Source organism: Vigna umbellata, chromosome 1 (genome assembly GCF_029865625.1).
Source record: "Vigna umbellata cultivar VRB3 chromosome 1, Vumbellata_1.0, whole genome shotgun sequence".
Taxonomy (NCBI): Eukaryota; Viridiplantae; Streptophyta; class Magnoliopsida; order Fabales; family Fabaceae; genus Vigna; species Vigna umbellata.
Window position 1 is genome coordinate 1,708,386 of NC_142165.1, and position 16,818 is coordinate 1,725,203.

A 16,818-nucleotide genomic window follows, 5' to 3' on the forward strand; every position below is an offset into this window, starting at 1 on the left:
TATTATAATATATTTGACTTTTAAATGTGAAAGACTTGTGTAATATGATCTTTGACTGAATGAATGGTGTAATACTATAATGGATTAAACAAACATCACATTTTAATAAAAACTGACAGATATTTGGTATTATTTTTTTACAATTTGGCAGTTTTATTTTATTTTTATCAGTATATGAAACTATTAGTTATTGGATATAGATGTGAGATCATTTAATTTTTTTTTATAAAATTAGTTATATACGGATTTATCCGTATGTAATTTACATACGAATTTTATATACGGATTTATCCGTATGTAATTTATATACGGATTTATCCGTATGTAATTTATATACAGATTTTATATACGGATTTTTCCGTATATAATTTACATACGGATATAACCATATATAAGTTATATACGGATATATCCGTATATAAAGTAGCTACGACAGTTTTATATACGGATTTTTGTCCGTATGTAAGTCGTATGTAATCAAGTGTTATATACGGATTTTGGGCCTTATATACGGATTTTGGTTGTATGTAATTCAATTTTTTCTTGTAGTGGAAAAAGAATAAGTAAAGTGAGAAATAAAAATAAAAATAAAGATAAAAATAATATAATTATAAAATAAAGCATAATAAATAAATACTAAAAAAAAGTCATAAAATAAATAAATCAATAAAAATAAAAGGTTTAATCCTTTTCGACATCCCTATTTATGTACGAATGTCTCAATTGGGTCCTCGTTTTCTAAAGTGTATCAAAATGGTCCTTAATTTTGAAAATTGATATCAATTGAGTCCTTTCCGTTAAGTTGGCTGGACGGCGTTAAAAAAATTGATGAGTGGATGCTGAGATGACGAACGAACGCTCGTCCACCAGCGAACGAACGCTCGTCCACCAGCGAACGAATGCTCGTCCACCAGAGAACAAACGCTCGTCGACCTCTTACTGCTGGACGACCGTTCGTTCCACACTGGACGACCGTTCGTTCGGTGGTCGACGAGCGTTCGTTCGCTGATGGACGAGCGTTCGTTCGTTGGTGGACGAGCGTTCGTTCGTCATCTCAGCATCCACTCATCAATTTTTTTAACGCCGTCCAGCCAACTTAACGGAAAGGACTCAATTGATATCAATTTTCAAAATTAAGGACCATTTTGATACACTTTAGAAAACGAGGACCCAATTGAGACATTCGTACATAAATAGGGATGTCGAAAAGGATTAAACCAAAATAAAATGAAATAAAAGGATAAAAAGCAAAAATAAAGTAAAACAGTAAAAATAGAAATAAAAATAAAAATAGGAAAATAGACTACAGTAAAGTCAAAAACGATCCGGACGGAATTTGGTATTGACAACTGCCCCTCGTTACTTAGATTTTACTAGATAATATGACAAAGTGATGTTTTCATATTATATTGTAAAAGATAAGTAAAGATAGAAATACTAATTTCGTTTGGATTTCTAAGGAGGCGAAATGAAGGAAAATGAATACGAGACCTAAGATTAGCCAAATCCATGCAAAATGTGAGATTGCAATAAAAGAAGGCAACCCTTGCCCAGTAGGGAGTCAAAACATAAAACAACAAGCTGGATTTGACCGTTGCCGAGCAGAGGGTCAACAACATGAAACGAAAACCTGGATTCGACCATTGCCGAGCGGAGGGCCGAAATTGCAGAACAACAAATTGGAATTGACCGTTGCCGAGCAGAGGGTCAACAACACGAAATGAAAACCTGGATTCGACCATTGCCGAGCAGAGGGCCCAAAATCACAGAAAAACTAGAGGCGCCAGACAAGACTGGGCTTGAAACGCTGAACCAAAACCGTACTTGAGGGGAACGAGGTGTACAAACCTCGTGGAGGGTGTACAAACCCTAAACGAGTGATGTGAGGTGTGCTAACCTCGTGGAGGGTGTACAAACCCTATGGATGAATGATATGAGATGTACTAACCCTATGGATGAATGATATGAGGTGTACTATCCTCGTGGAGGGTGTACAAACCCTGTGGATGAAAGATGTGAGGTGTACTAACCTCGTGGAGGGTGTACAAACCCTCTGGATGAATGATGTGAGGTGTACTAACCCTATGGATGAATGATATGAGGTGTACTAACCTCGTGGAGGGTGTACAAACCCTGTGGATGGTGCACAAACCCTATGGACGAATGATATGAGGTGTACTAACCTCGTGGAGGGTGTACAAACCCTATGGATGAATGATATGAGGTGTACTAACCCTATGGATGAATGATATGAGGTGTACTAACCTCGTGGAGGGTGTACAAACCCTGTGGATGAATGATGTGAGGTGTACTAACCTCGTGGAGGGTGTACAAACCCTATGGATGAATGATATGAAGTGTACTAACCTCGTGGAGGGTGTACAAACCCTGTGGATGGTGCACAAACCCTATGGACGAATGATATGAGGTGTACTAACCTCGTGGAGGGTGTACAAACCCTATGGATGAATGATATGAGGTGTACTAACCCTATGGATGAATGATATGAGGTGTACTAACCTCGTAGAGGGTGTACAAACCCTGTGGATGAATGATGTGAGGTGTACTAACCTCGTGGAGGGTGTACAAACCCTATGGATGAATGATATGAGGTGTACTATCCTCGTGGAGGGTGTACAAACCCTGTGGATGAATGATGTGAGGATCAATAGGCTCGACGAGTGCCTTGAGGTGTGCTATCGTAGAAGAAACTCTTGGATTCAGATCTTTTTTGAAGAAACATTGGTAAATACTGAGCAAAACATTAGAGAGATTTAGATATAAAGGTCTGCTAACCTTTTTCACCACTTCATTTTCCCCTTACGGATTTTTGAACAATTTTCTTTGCTTTCTATGAAATGATGTTATGTTATGATGGTGCATGAATGCATATGAGCCATTGGTTTCGTTCCCTTCCTTTGCTCTCGCTTTCTCTTTCTTACACCTTTTTTTTCTCTCTTTTTTTTTCTTTTTTTTTTTTTGAAAATTCTATGCTTGGAATCTGTTGTCAATGTTGACGTCAAACGCGATGTACGTTCGAAATGCATTCAATCAAAATAATGTCAAGAAGCAGTGGGTTCTTTGACGAAAGGAAGAGAACGTAACTAGGGTTTCAAATTCCCTTTAGCACTAGCTTGAACCTGAAAAGGTGCGGGATGTAAGACCCTAGAACCTCATGAACTTACCTAGTTGTAAAAAGTTTAAGTTATAATGTAAAAAAAAAAAAAATAAAGTGTTGTCAAACTTGACATGGTTCACTATTTTAATTATAACATTTTGTGGAAAACATCAATTGAGTTGATATTTTCTTTATTGGATAGTAGAATCAAAGAGCTTCGATTTGAGTATTCATACGCGTATTTTCGACTTCGGGAAGGGGGTCAACCGGACTATCAAAGTTGCGACAATCGTGCTGTTGGGGGACTTGCGCCCAGCGCCCTTTCCTGTGGGGCGCCCGGGCGCGAGCGTATCAGTTTTTAGATCTCAAATAAGTGGGAATTACGTGGAAAGTTGGGGAATATGCTCCATAATCATAATGTTCGTCCCTTGGGCCAGAGAGGAGCGTGGGCAGACCTCCTTTCCAATTATTATGTGCTGCTTAGTGGATTAAGGGACCATGGTGTCTCTTGGGCACATCTACAAGTATGGGAAAAAGGAGGGAATGGGTTCTGCACTTGTGGGAGTGAAGTTGTTGCTGCAAAATCCGTGAGAGAGGTGAAGTTGAGAGCTTCTAGAGTTTCAAGGAGGCCAAGGTGCTGCAAGTCTTGTGAAAATAGATTTTCAAGGTTTTGCAAAGAAAGTCTTCAAATGATGGTGGAATTTGAACGAGCGTTCCAAGAAGGAACGACTCTTGTATGAAAGAATATGGAATTTTGTAAAGTATGACTGTGGGCATGCTAGTGCTGGTTGGTCATCCTGATGTTCCGTGGGTACTCGTCCTCACGTAGAGGAGGGTAGGTCATGTGTGGGAACGGCAGGAGGTCCTAGTCCTTAGGGGTACTTTGGATAGGGCTAACCTCGGGTGGCAGCTGATGTGATTATTCCAGTTACTACATCACCCGGGTGCAAGGAACGCATGTAGCTACACAGATTCATACAGTCCGGACGGTCCGTCTAGTGGTAGTTTTTGAATGACTATACATGTTGAACTACTCTTGTGTTGTTTGGAATGTTAAATCTATATGTTGATGTATGAATTAAATTACATAAGCTTACCCTGTGTTTTTCCTTGTGTTGTCTCTCGTCCCTGTACGTCCGTCCTGTCAATGCAATGATCATCCGTGTGGATGTGAGCAGAAGGCGAGGCATTGCTAGAAGATGTTATTGAAGAGGAGAATCTGGTAGACGTGGAAGTCAAGGCCGAGCCCTAGAGCGTTCGTTTGTTTAGATGTTAGTTTATTAGTTTTGATCTTTGAACGTTCGGTTATTTGGTTTTGTAAAACCGTTCGTCCCTGACTCTTATTTCTGTAGTACTGTAGTAAAATTCTGTACTTAAGCCTTTTGGTTTTTGAACTTTAATCTTAGTGTAAAGACTGCATTGCTTTACTGTTAAATGTAATTAATTCTAATTTATGGTTATTATTGTATTTTGGGACGTTACACTAAGAAAAATCAAAATTTTCCATAATCAAAATTTATGGATAATAGAGTTTTCCAACGAATTTCTCACTAATCAAATCTGTGAATAATATGCTCATAGAAAATGTTTCTTGCAAATTTTAATTTCCGTGAATAATTTTCACAATATATTTTCTGTGAAAAAAAGTATGACATTTCAATGAATAAATTTTTCACTTATTTCTTTTTAAAACATCATAACTTTCCCGATATATTTTTCACAAATGTTGAATACCCATATCTATTTTTCACGAAAAAAATTTGTGATATATATATTTATCAAAAAATTAAAAAATCAGATATCGTTTTTTATTTGCTCTCACAATTTATACATTAAAAAATTATTTAAATGACTATTTTATTTTTATATTTTTCTTTTGTAATTTAAATTATTCTCTTAATTTTTTATAATTAAGAAGAAAATATATATCAATCACATTTAACAAATTTGAAAATATAAACTGTCAGACCTCGGAAATTTAACCCAAACCCCACCTGTTTAATCTCATTTAATGCGCGCAAAACCCTGTTCAGATTCATTTAAAAATTCACTCAAAACTTTGCACACTGACGCCAAGTGTCAAGAATGGCAGGTTCGAAAATCAGTAGTGGAAGACAGGTGTCTACCAGGGAGCGCACGTCCGTTTGGACGTGGGGTAGACAAAAATGATTTCTGAAAGCCCTGCCCACTCTCTTCCTGCATGCACCTTCTCCTCTCCCAACTCTGACTTTCCATTTCCTCCACCTTCTCTCTAGAAAACCTTTTCTTCTCTCTACTCTAACTCATCCTTCCATTCTCCGATTCCATTTCAGAAACCATAGAAGAAGTCCCGGCGTCGTGAGCTTCATTCTGGACCGAACAGTTCCAGAATTCTGAAACTGGTAAGTTTCTCTTCTTCGTCGAGCGTTCTTTGGTTACATGCAAAGCCAATCCTTGTTGCATGAAAGGGTATAGCCTAAGTTATTATTGATTTTTATGGTTAGATTTAGTTGGAAGAATTAAGTGATCCGTGAGGGTAGAGAGCTGTAGACGGGCGAACCCAAAATCCTACGTTTAGGACATTTCACTCACTGATCCAGGTAAGGGAAGCTTATTTAATTTAATTGATATTCGTATGTTGTTTTCTGTATGAGCGTTCGTTATTGACTAAATGTATGTGGTACATGCTGGTTGTTATGTATGATGATGATTGATATGTATGAATGTGAGTATGGATAATTATTGTGGAGCATGAATTGTTAATATGAATCATATAAAGCATGTGAATTGATAATTGATATGAAATTATAAGATCTGAACTATATGATAAATGTTGAGTTAGAAACAGATGAAAAATTTAAGATAAAAATTCTCTCTATGAAAATGTACGTACGTCATCGAACGATCCTTTACTGATTCGATTTCCCTAGTAAACTGTTAAAATTGGAATTCTTTCATTTGGAAAGAATTCTAGTTGAGGACGAACGCCCTCTTGTATTAGTGCTACGGTTGAGCGTTCGGCCGAACGTAGATGCCCCGAGTGTTATGTGAGGAGTTGAGAAGCTTATAACTATACCTTTGGACACTTATTCATTTCTAAATTCTATCTTCACCATCTCGTATTACCTTTATTTCTAATTCTATTATGAGTACACATCTGCGATGGATCTCGACCCAAAGCGTTCGTTATGAGTGGCGCTCGGTCTTATACTGAACGCTCGTCCTAGTATTAAAATTTCAAAAAGGGTGGAAATAGCGTTCGTCCAAATTTCAGTAACTCTGTGTACCACGTTCGGTCATTGACTGGCAGTCGGTTTCTATAATTGAATTATTCTCGGTATGGTCATTTAATCGTCTTGAGGTATCTCTATCCATTTGGATTCGGCCTAGAGCCTTTGTACCTAAATTATTACTGACTATTGATCGGATCTTCTTAGAGTCAGTTCATTTAACTGATTCAAGTGGTAAAAGACGTTCGTTAAATATTAAATGTCGGTTTTATTCTTTTCTGAAACGAGGATCTCTCGGTCTCGTTTTTGACGTTCGTGCTCATTATGAAAAGGGCTGAACGCTCATTATTTTATGAAATTGAAATGGAAGACGAAAATGAGATTAAAGTGAAGATTTATAAGGAATGAATAGTATATGAGATGAAATAACGAGATTGGAATTTGAACGAGCGTTCTGGGGAGGAACGACCCATGTATTGAATATTCGAAATTGGTAAAGTATGACTGTGGGCATGCTAATGCTGGCAGTTCATCCTGATGTTCCGTGAGTACTCATCCTCACGTAGAGGAGGGTAGGTCATGTGTGGGAACGGCAGGAGGTCCTAGTCCTTAGGGGTACTTTGGATAGGGCTAACCTCGGGTGGCAGCTGTTGAGTGTATCCCAGTTACTACATCACCCAGGTGCAAGAACGCCTGTAGCTACACAGATTCATACAGTCCGGACGGTCCGTCTAGAGATATTTTGTATGGTTATACATATGTTGAACTATAGTCTTGTGTTGTTTGGAATGTTACTTTAAATGTTGATGTATGAATTAAATTACGTAAGCTTACCCTGTGTTTTCCTTGTGTTGTCTCGTCTTTGTACGTCCGTCCTGTCAATTGCAATGATCATCTGTGTGGATGTGAGCAGAAGGAGATGCCTTGTTGGAAGATATGATTGAAGAGGAGAATCTGGTAGATGTGGAAGTCAAGGCCGAGCCTTAGAGCGTCCGGTTATTCATAGATGATGGCTAGTAAATTTTTGTTTTTGAACGTTCGGTTATTTGGTTTTGTAAAACCGTTCGTCCCGAACTCTCGTTACTTCTGTGTTAATGTATTTAACTCTATAATTAATGCCGTTCGGCTTTTGAATGTTAATATTAGTGTAAGACTGCACTGTTTGATTATGAAATGTAATTAATTCTATTATATGGTGATTACTGTATTTTGGGATGTTACATAAACTAACAAATTAAATAACCAAAAATTAAAAACAAAAATTTTTAACAGGTTCAATGAAGATGTCAAACTATTACAAATACTTAGAAGAATGTCAAATAACTAATATAATTAACTTATATTATTAAGTGTAATATATGTTTAAAAAAAGTCAACTTCTTTCGAGGGTGAAAGATGAAATAAAATATTGTAATAAATAAGTTAGAATCTTCACTATAATTTGATGACAATGGAGCAAAGAGCGACTTCTCTTTTCTTTTTTCTGAATAACTTCCGGTGAACATTAATAATGGACTAGAGTAAGGTTTTCCATATGCCTCTCTTTTACAATTTATTGGACAATATCCTACACATCACAATTATACAAATAAAAAATGAAAACAAAGTTTAATCAAAACACATACACGTACATAGAGATCTAAGGTGACAACTTTATCAAGAAAGTGACAAAGTAAATTATTTAAATATGATAACTTAGAAAGTATATCAAAATGGTTATGATTATTGATATTGCATATATCACATACATATATTTCATTTACATATTCATTTTCTTATGCTATATGTCAGGCCTCGAAAATGGCGAGCGTTGGTGGAGTCCACGTGGCAGCCGGAGAGCGCGCCACCTCAGCAACGTACGTGGCGACAGCAGAGTCTGACGCTCCACTAACGGACGCCAGGTGTCGCACGTGAAGGTGAGTCAGAAACGTTAGTGGAGAGCATGACTGCCAGGGTGTGAACGTGCGCTCGGCGGTAGTGGAAAACACGTGGCGACCGTTGAGTGGACGTTCGTTCATCATGGACTGTCAGAAACCGGTAGTGGATTGCACGTGTCCGGCTGGGAGTGGACGACCGTTCGGTATGGGCTGTCAGAAACCAGAAATGCAGAGCATGTGTCTGCCAGAGTCTAACGTGTGCTGGCGGAGTGGGGACGTGCGCTGGCGAAGTGGAAAGCAAAACTGAGAACTTCTGAAGTATACTCCTCCCTCTGGCCGCACCTTCCTGCTTCATCTCTGAGAATTCAATTCTCTCCTCCTTCTCTCTACATTCTCTGCACCTTCTCTCTAAGGAAAACCACCGTTTCATCTCCTCCAACCAGTGTTCCGGCGCTATAGAAGGACTCACAGCGTCAAGGGCTTCCAGAGGAACCGTTCGTTTTGGAGAAACTGGACTAGTAAGTCCGTCCTTCCTTTCTGTCGTTCATTTTCCAAGCATGCAAACCCAGTTTTGGGATCGTACGTTATTCACCATTCTTGAAAATGAGTAGATCTGATAGTGTCGGGATTCATTTGTTGTAGTCTGCATTAACGAGCGTTGACGGTAGGAGAATCTGTGATTTAGAAGTTGTCTACGTTTGAGAACGCTCGGTCAATCTTTGAGGTAAGGGAAGCTTATTTAATTTAATTATGTATGATGTGTTTGTATGAACGATCGTATTTGACTGCATGAGTATAATGCATGATATTTGATGTGATTGAATGGCATGAACGTTCGTTGATCTTGGTGAAATGAAATATATGAATTTACATGTTATGAATCGTGTCAACTGTGGAAGTTGATTTTGATATGAACGAATGAAATCTATGAATATGTATGATAAGAAATGAACTGGAATATAAACATAAGAACTTGCTGTACGTTCGTCACTGAACGGTCATTGACCGTTCGGTTTGTCCCTTGTAATATAGTTGAAATGTTGATTCTTTCATTCGAGTAGAACCCTAGTTGAGGACGAGCGTCCTAGTGTTAAAATACTATGCTTGAGCGTTCGGCCAAGCACAATTCTATCTGATATTCGTTGATGAACTCTATTCTTTCTATCTGTAATAGTATACTTTACCGTTCGTAAACGTTACCTCAGCATTCGTTATTTTAAGATTATTGGCGCTCGGTCTTACACCTAGCGTTCGCTCTAATTGGTGCTCGGTCTTATACCAAGCGCTCGTACTGAATAGTGCTCGGTCTTATACCAAGCGCTCGTATGGATAAGTGCTCGGTCTTACACCTAGCGCTCGCTCCAATAGGTGCTCGGTCTCCCACTGAGCGTTCGTTCTCATTCTTATAAATTAATCTTATTGAAATAGCGTACGTCCAATTTCAGCAAGACTTTCCTTTACCACGTTCGGTCATTGACTGGCAGTGGATTTCAGTATGAGAACTATTCTAAATATGGTTCGTTAACGTCTTGAGATGTCCACGTTTGATGTATTCGGCCTAGTGCCTCCACACTTAAATTATTCCTTGGAGTATTGGTTTGAACTCACGAGAGTCAGTTCATTAAACTGATTCACATGGTAAATAACGTTCGTCACTTTGGAACTTGACATTACTCAAATCTGATAGTACCTCTGTCGTTCGTACTTTGATCTAGAACGAGCGTCTTTTGGTTCCGTCCACAGCGTCCGTCCTCGTTGTATTGGGGACAGAACGTTCGTTATTTTATGGTCTTCAAATTGATGACAAAAATGAATGAGAAATGATGAATGACAATTGATGAATAGTATATGAGATGAAAAGAAAGTTGTGACTTTTGAACGAGCGTTCCGGGGAGGAACGACTCTTGAATCGTTATGAGAATTGTAAAGTATGAATGTAGAAAGCTTAGCTGGCGGTTCATCCTGATGTTCCGTGAGTGATCTTCCTCACATAGAGGGGGTACATCATGTGTGGGAACGGTAGGAGGTCCTAGTCCTTAACTGTACTTAGGACGGAATGGACTAACCTCGGGTGGCAGCTGATGAGAATGCCAGTTACCACACCACCCGGGTGCACGAACGTCGTAGCTACACAATTCATACAGTCCGGACGGTCGGTCTAGTGTTAGGCTTTATATATTACGTACGTTGAAATGTGCATGTGTGATGAATTGTTTACATGAATTTGTATGTGAATGCATGAATTAAATTACATAAGCTTACCCTGCGTTTTCCCTTGTGTTGTCTCGTTTTGTACGTCCGTCCTGTCGTTGCAATGATCATCCGTGTTGATGTAAGCAGGAAGAGGCGAGCGACTGGAAGATGCGCTGAACGAAGAGAATCTGATTGAAGTTGAAGTGAACACCGAACAGTAGAACGTTCGGCTAGTAGTGTAGGTGTTTGACAGAGTGGTCATTCGACCACCTTATGCTTTTATTTTGAACATGTTTTACCGTTCGGTATTTTCATATGTAAACCGTTCGGTCAGTTTCCGCTGGTGTTCGACTTTAATTTTGTAACCCTACTATAAGGACGTTCGTCCTTGCGCGTTCGTTCATTTTCCTGAAAAATTGTACTGAATTATTATTAAATGTGATTTTCTAATATATGGTTTATTATTGTATTTTTGGGATGTCACATTAGTGGTATCAGAGCAGTTTTGTTCTTTTAAAGGACACTGTAGGTTATGAGTGCACTATGTTTTTGCTGTGTACTTGAACGTCCGTTTGATGAGTGTTTTTCAACTCTTTGAACTTAACTAACGATCGTTTTCTCTGCTTCTCAGAGAACTAATGGCACCAAGACCTCCTCCTGCACCACAACCCAACGAACGTGAGGTGTTCGACAACACCAGGTTGTTGGAATCAGTGATTGAAAGGTTACAGCAGCAGAACACTGTTTTGATGCAGCAGAACGCAGCTGCTTTACAGAGTTTGGAAGACGCTCGCGCAAACTCTGAGGCGACCCAGAGACAATTGATGGAAATCATTGCGGCCACTAGGGTCACGCCCGGGGCATCTGCTTCAAACGCTATCCCTCAGAACGAGTGGAGTTTGGAGAATTTCCTACAGCATCGTCCGGCCAAGTTTGATGGGAAGTGCCTTCCTGACGAGGCAGACCAGTGGCTACGTGACATGGAACGGATCTACAACGCCAAGGGATGTCCGGACGATCGCAGGTTGGCATACACTGAGTATTTGTTAACTGGAGAGGCCAGTCACTAGTGGGCGAGCGTTAAGATGTTACTAACGGACGCTCAAAGTCCCATTTCCTGGGAAGTCTTCAGGGCTAAGTTTTATGAGGAGTATTTTCCTGACAGCGTTCGTTTTGCCAAGGAAGTAGAGTTTCTTCAGTTGGTGCAAGGTGGTATGTCCGTTTCTGAGTACACCAACAAGTTCAAGCATCTGGTTCGTTTCAATACTATGGCTACCAGTGAGGAATAGCAGTGTAGAAAATTTGAGAACGGGCTGAGGAGTAATCTGAAAGTGCTGCTATCCAGCCTATGCATTAGGTCGTTTCCTGCAATAGTTGAGAGGGCCAAGGTATTCGAAAAGAATGTGGTCGAAGCTGAGGAACAGAAGAAGCAACAGCAAGCAGCTAGGGGGCCGGTCATGTCCAGACCTAATCTGAATCGGGGCAGGATGTCGTACGCTCGTCCAACACAGCCATCAAACTCAAGTGGGCCTCAAGCTTTGGTTGTTGTCGGACAGTCTGGACAGCATGGGACAGTCAGGTTCTTTCAATGTGGAGGACCCCATTTCAAGTCAGTCTGTCCTCAGTTAGTTGGAGGGAAATACTGCAATCGCTGTAGAAGAAACGGTCACATGGAGAGCGAGTGCAATATGGGTGGACGAGCGGCAATGAGGCCACCAAACGCTGGAAGAATGCAACAAGGAAGGGGTGGACGAGTGCAGGCTGTTGGTCGAGTCTATGCGATAACGGGCGCTGAAGCTGCCAGTTCAGGTACGCTCGTCACCAGTACATGCTTATTATTTGGAATGCCCTGTTGTGTGTTGTATGATTCGGGGGCGACACACTCCTTCACTTCGAAGGCGTGCGTTGAGAAATTGGGTATAGCCGAACGCGAGATGCAGTTCGACTTAGTGGTGTCAACCCCAGCGGCTGGTGAGGTTAGGACATCCACTATGTGCGTCAGATGTCCTATAGAGGTTGAGGGGCGTAGATATAAGGTAAACCTCATATGTTTACCCTTAAAGGATTTAGAAGTGATCTTAGGAATGGATTGGGTGGCCGCCAATCGCATTCTTATTGACTGTGGTGCAAAGGAACTGGTGTTTCCGGAAGAATATGAAGTAGAGCTATCTGTGACGCTCGGTCAGCTAAAGGAGGACATCGTGGATGGCGCCAGTTGTTTTTTTATCATGACGCATTCGGACGAACGGTTTGAAGGTTTAAGTCATGAGCGATTGTCCAGTAAACTGAATGGAGGACGATCGGTCGTGGATGAATTCTCGGACGTATTTCCGGATGAAGTGCCTGGACTACCTCCTCCACGCAAGGTAGAATTTACGATCGACTTGGTGTTGACCGCTAGACCCATCTCTATTGCGCCCTACCGTATGTCGCCAGCAGAGTTAGCTGAACTCAAACAGCAGATTGACGAGTTGATGGATAAGAAGTTTATCAGGCCAAACGCATCACCTTGGGGAGCGCCTGTACTCCTAGTGAAAAAGAAGGATGGCAGCTCTCGTCTTTGCATTGATTACAGGCAGCTGAACAAGCTAACCATCAAGAACAAGTATCCGCTACCTAGGATTGACGACCTACTGGATCAACTACATGGTGCGACCGTATTTTCAAAGATTGATTTACGATCGGGATACCATCAAATTCGGGTAAAGGAAGAAGACATCCAGAAGACTGCTTTCAGGTCTCATTACGGACACTACGAGTACGTAGTTATGCCGTTCGGTGTGACGAACGTCCCGACAATATTCATGGACTACATGAATCGTATCTTCAGGCCGTATCTAGACAAGTTCGTGGTCGTCTTCATTGATGACATTCTTATCTACTCTAAGAGCTATGACGAGCGCGAGGATCACTTGAGGGTCGTTCTAGGCGTATTAAGAAAAAAAGAGTTGTACGCCAAGTTCTCTAAATGTGAATTTTGGATGAAGGAAGTGAAATTCTTGGGGCACGTGGTTTCAGCTGGAGGAATCTCAGTGGATCCAGCCAAAGTACGAGCGGTACTGGAATGGGAGAGTCCACGTTCGGTTACTGAGGTTCGCAGCTTTGTGGGACTCGCGGGTTACTATAGACGGTTCATTGAAGGATTTTCCAAGATAGTAGCCCCGCTGACTCAGCTGACTAGAAAGGATCAACCGTTCGCTTGGACCGATCGGTGTGAAGCTTGTTTTCAAGCGTTGAAGGAAAAGTTGACGAGCGCCCCAGTATTGGTTATTCCTGACACGTCCAAACCATTCGAAGTGTTTTGTGACGCTTCTCATCAGGGTTTGGGTTGTGTGCTCATGCAAGAGAAGCGGGCGGTTGCGTACGCTTCTCGGCAACTAAAGATTCAAGAGAGGAACTATCCGACGCACGACCTGGAATTAGCAGCGGTCGTCTTTGCTTTGAAGATGTGGAGACATTACTTGTATGGATCAACTTTTCAAGTGTTCAGTGATCACAAGAGTCTCAAGTACCTCTTTGATCAAAAAGAATTAAATATGAGGCAGAGACGTTGGCTGGAGTTCTTGAAGGACTATGACTTTGAACTACTCTACCATCCAGGAAAAGCGAACGTTGTAGCGGACGCTTTAAGCAGAAAAGTAGTTCACGTCTCTTCCATGATGGTCCGAGAGTTAAGCTTGGTAGAAAGTTTTAGAGATCTAAGGTTGACGTTCGACCTAGGAACGAACGGTATCAGATGTTGCAACCTTAAGATATCCAGTGTCCTTGTCGACCGAATCCGAGAAAAGTAATCAACGGATGAAGAGCTGGCGAAGATCTTGAGCGCGCTCGGTACAGACCAAGCCAAGCATTTCAACATTGGAACGGACGGTCTCTTACGCTACATGGCTAGAACGTGCGTTCCAAATGATGGCGAGCTGAAGAGAATTATCCTTGAGGAAGGACATCACAGTCGTCTTAGCATACACCCTGGTATGACTAAGATGTATCAAGACCTCAGGAAGTCGTTCTGGTGGCCGGGAATGAAGAGTGATGTCGTACGTTTTGTGGCATCATGCTTAACGTGTCAACGAGCCAAGGCTGAGCATCAGAGGCCGGGCGGTCTTCTTCAGCAGTTGGAGATTCCAGAATGGAAGTGGGACGACATTTCAATGGACTTCGTAACCCACTTACCACGAACGGTCAGGAATCACGATTCCATATGGGTGAAAGTGGATCGACTGACGAAGAGCGCCCACTTCCTAGCAGTCAATCTGAAGATGTCAATGACGAACCTGGCTAAACTCTACATCAAAGAAATTGTTCGTTTACATGGAGTTCCATCCAGCATCGTTTCAGACCGAGACACAAGGTTTACTTCTCGGTTTTTGTAGTCGTTACAAAGCGAGCTCGGTAGTAAACTCCAAATGAGTTCGGCTTATCATCCTCAAACGGACGGTCAGTCCGAGAGAACCATCCAGACGCTTGAAGACTTACTGAGGACGTACGTCCTAAATCACATGGGCGTCTAGGATGAAGTCTTGCCTTTAGTGGAGTTCACCTACAACAACAACTTTCAAGCCAGCATAGGAATGGCTCCCTTTGAAGCTCTGTACGGAAGAAAGTGCCGAACGCCCTTATGTTGATTTCAAGAAGGAGAAAAGGTCTTAACTGGACCAGAGCTTATTCAGCAGACGACCGAGAAGGTGAAATTGATCCAAGAAGGACTGATAGCATCTCGGAGCAGACAAAAGTCCTACGCTGATAAAAGAAGAAGGCCGTTAGAGTTCAATGCCGGAGATCACGTCTTCCTTATACTACATCCGACCACTGGAGTTGGGAGAGTCGTTCGACCCAAGAAGTTGTCTCCCAAGTTTATCGGACCTTATCAAATCTTGAGGAAGATCGGGCCAGTCGCGTACGAGTTATCCTTGTCGCCTCAGCTATCCAACCTGCATCCAGTTTTTCACGTTTCTCAACTCCGGAAGTACGTAGCCGACCCTTCACACATACTGGAGTTAGAAGACGTTCGTCTTCGTCAAGACCGAACGCTGGAAATGCAACCTGTACGTGTGGAAGATAGCCGCACCAAATATTACAAGAGGAAAGCAATCCGATTGGTGAAAGTCGTCTGGGACGAGAAGACGGACGACTCTACATGGGAAGTGGAGGATGCCATGAAAGATTTGTATCCCCATATGTTCGAGCCTCAGTCTTAATTTTCGAGGACGAAAATTTTTGTAGTTGGGGGGAATGTCAGGCCTCGAAAATGGCGAGCGTTGGTGGAGTCCACGTGGCAGCAAGAGAGCGCGCCACCTCAGCAACGTACGTGGCGACAGCCGAGTCTGACGCTCTACTAACGGACGCCAGGTGTCGCACGTGAAGGTGAGTCAAAAACGTTAGTGGAGAGCATGACTGCCAGGGTGTGAACGTGCGCTCGGCGGTAGTGGAAAACACGTGGCGACCGCTGAGTGGACGTTCGTTCATCATGGACTGTCAGAAACCGGTAGTGGATTGCACGTGTCCGGCTGGGAGTGGACGACCGTTCGGTATGGGCTGTCAGAAACCAGAAATGCAGAGCATGTGTCTGCCAGAGTCTAACGTGCGCTGGCGGAGTGGGGACGTGCGCTGGCGGAATGGAAAGCAAAACTGAGAACTTCTGAAGTATACTCCTCCCTCTGGCCGCACCTTCCTGCTTCATCTCTGAGAATTCAATTCTCTCCTCCTTCTCTCTACATTCTCTGCACTTTCTCTCTAAGGAAAACCACCGTTTCATCTCCTCTAACCAGTGTTCCGGCGCTATAGAAGGACTCACAACGTCAAGGGCTTCCAGAGGAACCGTTCGTTTTGGAGAAACTGGACTGGTAAGTCCGTCCTTCCTTTCTGTCGTTCGTTTTCCAAGCATGCAAACCCAGTTTTGGGATCGTACGTTATTCACCATTCTTGAAAATGAGTAGATTTGATAGTGTCGGGATTCATTTGTTGTAGTCTGCATTAACGAGCGTTGACGGTAGGAGAATCTGTGATTTAGAAGTTGTCTACGTTTGAGAACGCTCGGTCAATCTTTGAGGTAAGGGAAGCTTATTTAATTTAATTATGTATGATGTGTTTGTATGAACGATCGTATTTGACTGCATGAGTATAATGCATGATATTTGATGTGATTGAATGGCATGAACGTTCGTTGATCTTGGTGAAATGAAATATATGAATTTACATGTTATGAATCGTGTGAACTGTGGAAGTTGATTTTGATATGAACGAATGAAATCTATGAATATGTATGATAAGAAATGAACTGGAATATAAACATAAGAACTTGTTGTACGTTCGTCACTGAACGGTCATTGACCGTTCGGTTTGTCCCTTGTAATATAGTTGAAATGTTGATTCTTTCATTCGAGTAGAACCCTAGTTGAGGACGAGAGTCCTAGTGTTAAAA

The 16,818-nt window shown here is 41.7% G+C and overlaps 1 protein-coding gene across 1 annotated transcript; it reads left to right on the forward strand.

Moving 5' to 3' along the window:
- Window positions 1-11,482: 11,482 nt before the first annotated feature.
- Window positions 11,483-15,595, forward strand: LOC124832175 (uncharacterized). Its single transcript, XM_088105597.1, has 6 exons — window positions 11,483-11,675; window positions 11,772-12,206; window positions 12,321-12,882; window positions 12,973-13,898; window positions 13,998-14,126; window positions 15,030-15,595. The coding sequence occupies exons 1-6, from the start codon at window positions 11,483-11,485 to the stop codon at window positions 15,593-15,595; spliced, it is 2,811 nt and encodes a 936-aa protein (XP_087961723.1).
- The last annotated feature ends 1,223 nt before the right edge of the window (window positions 15,596-16,818 follow it).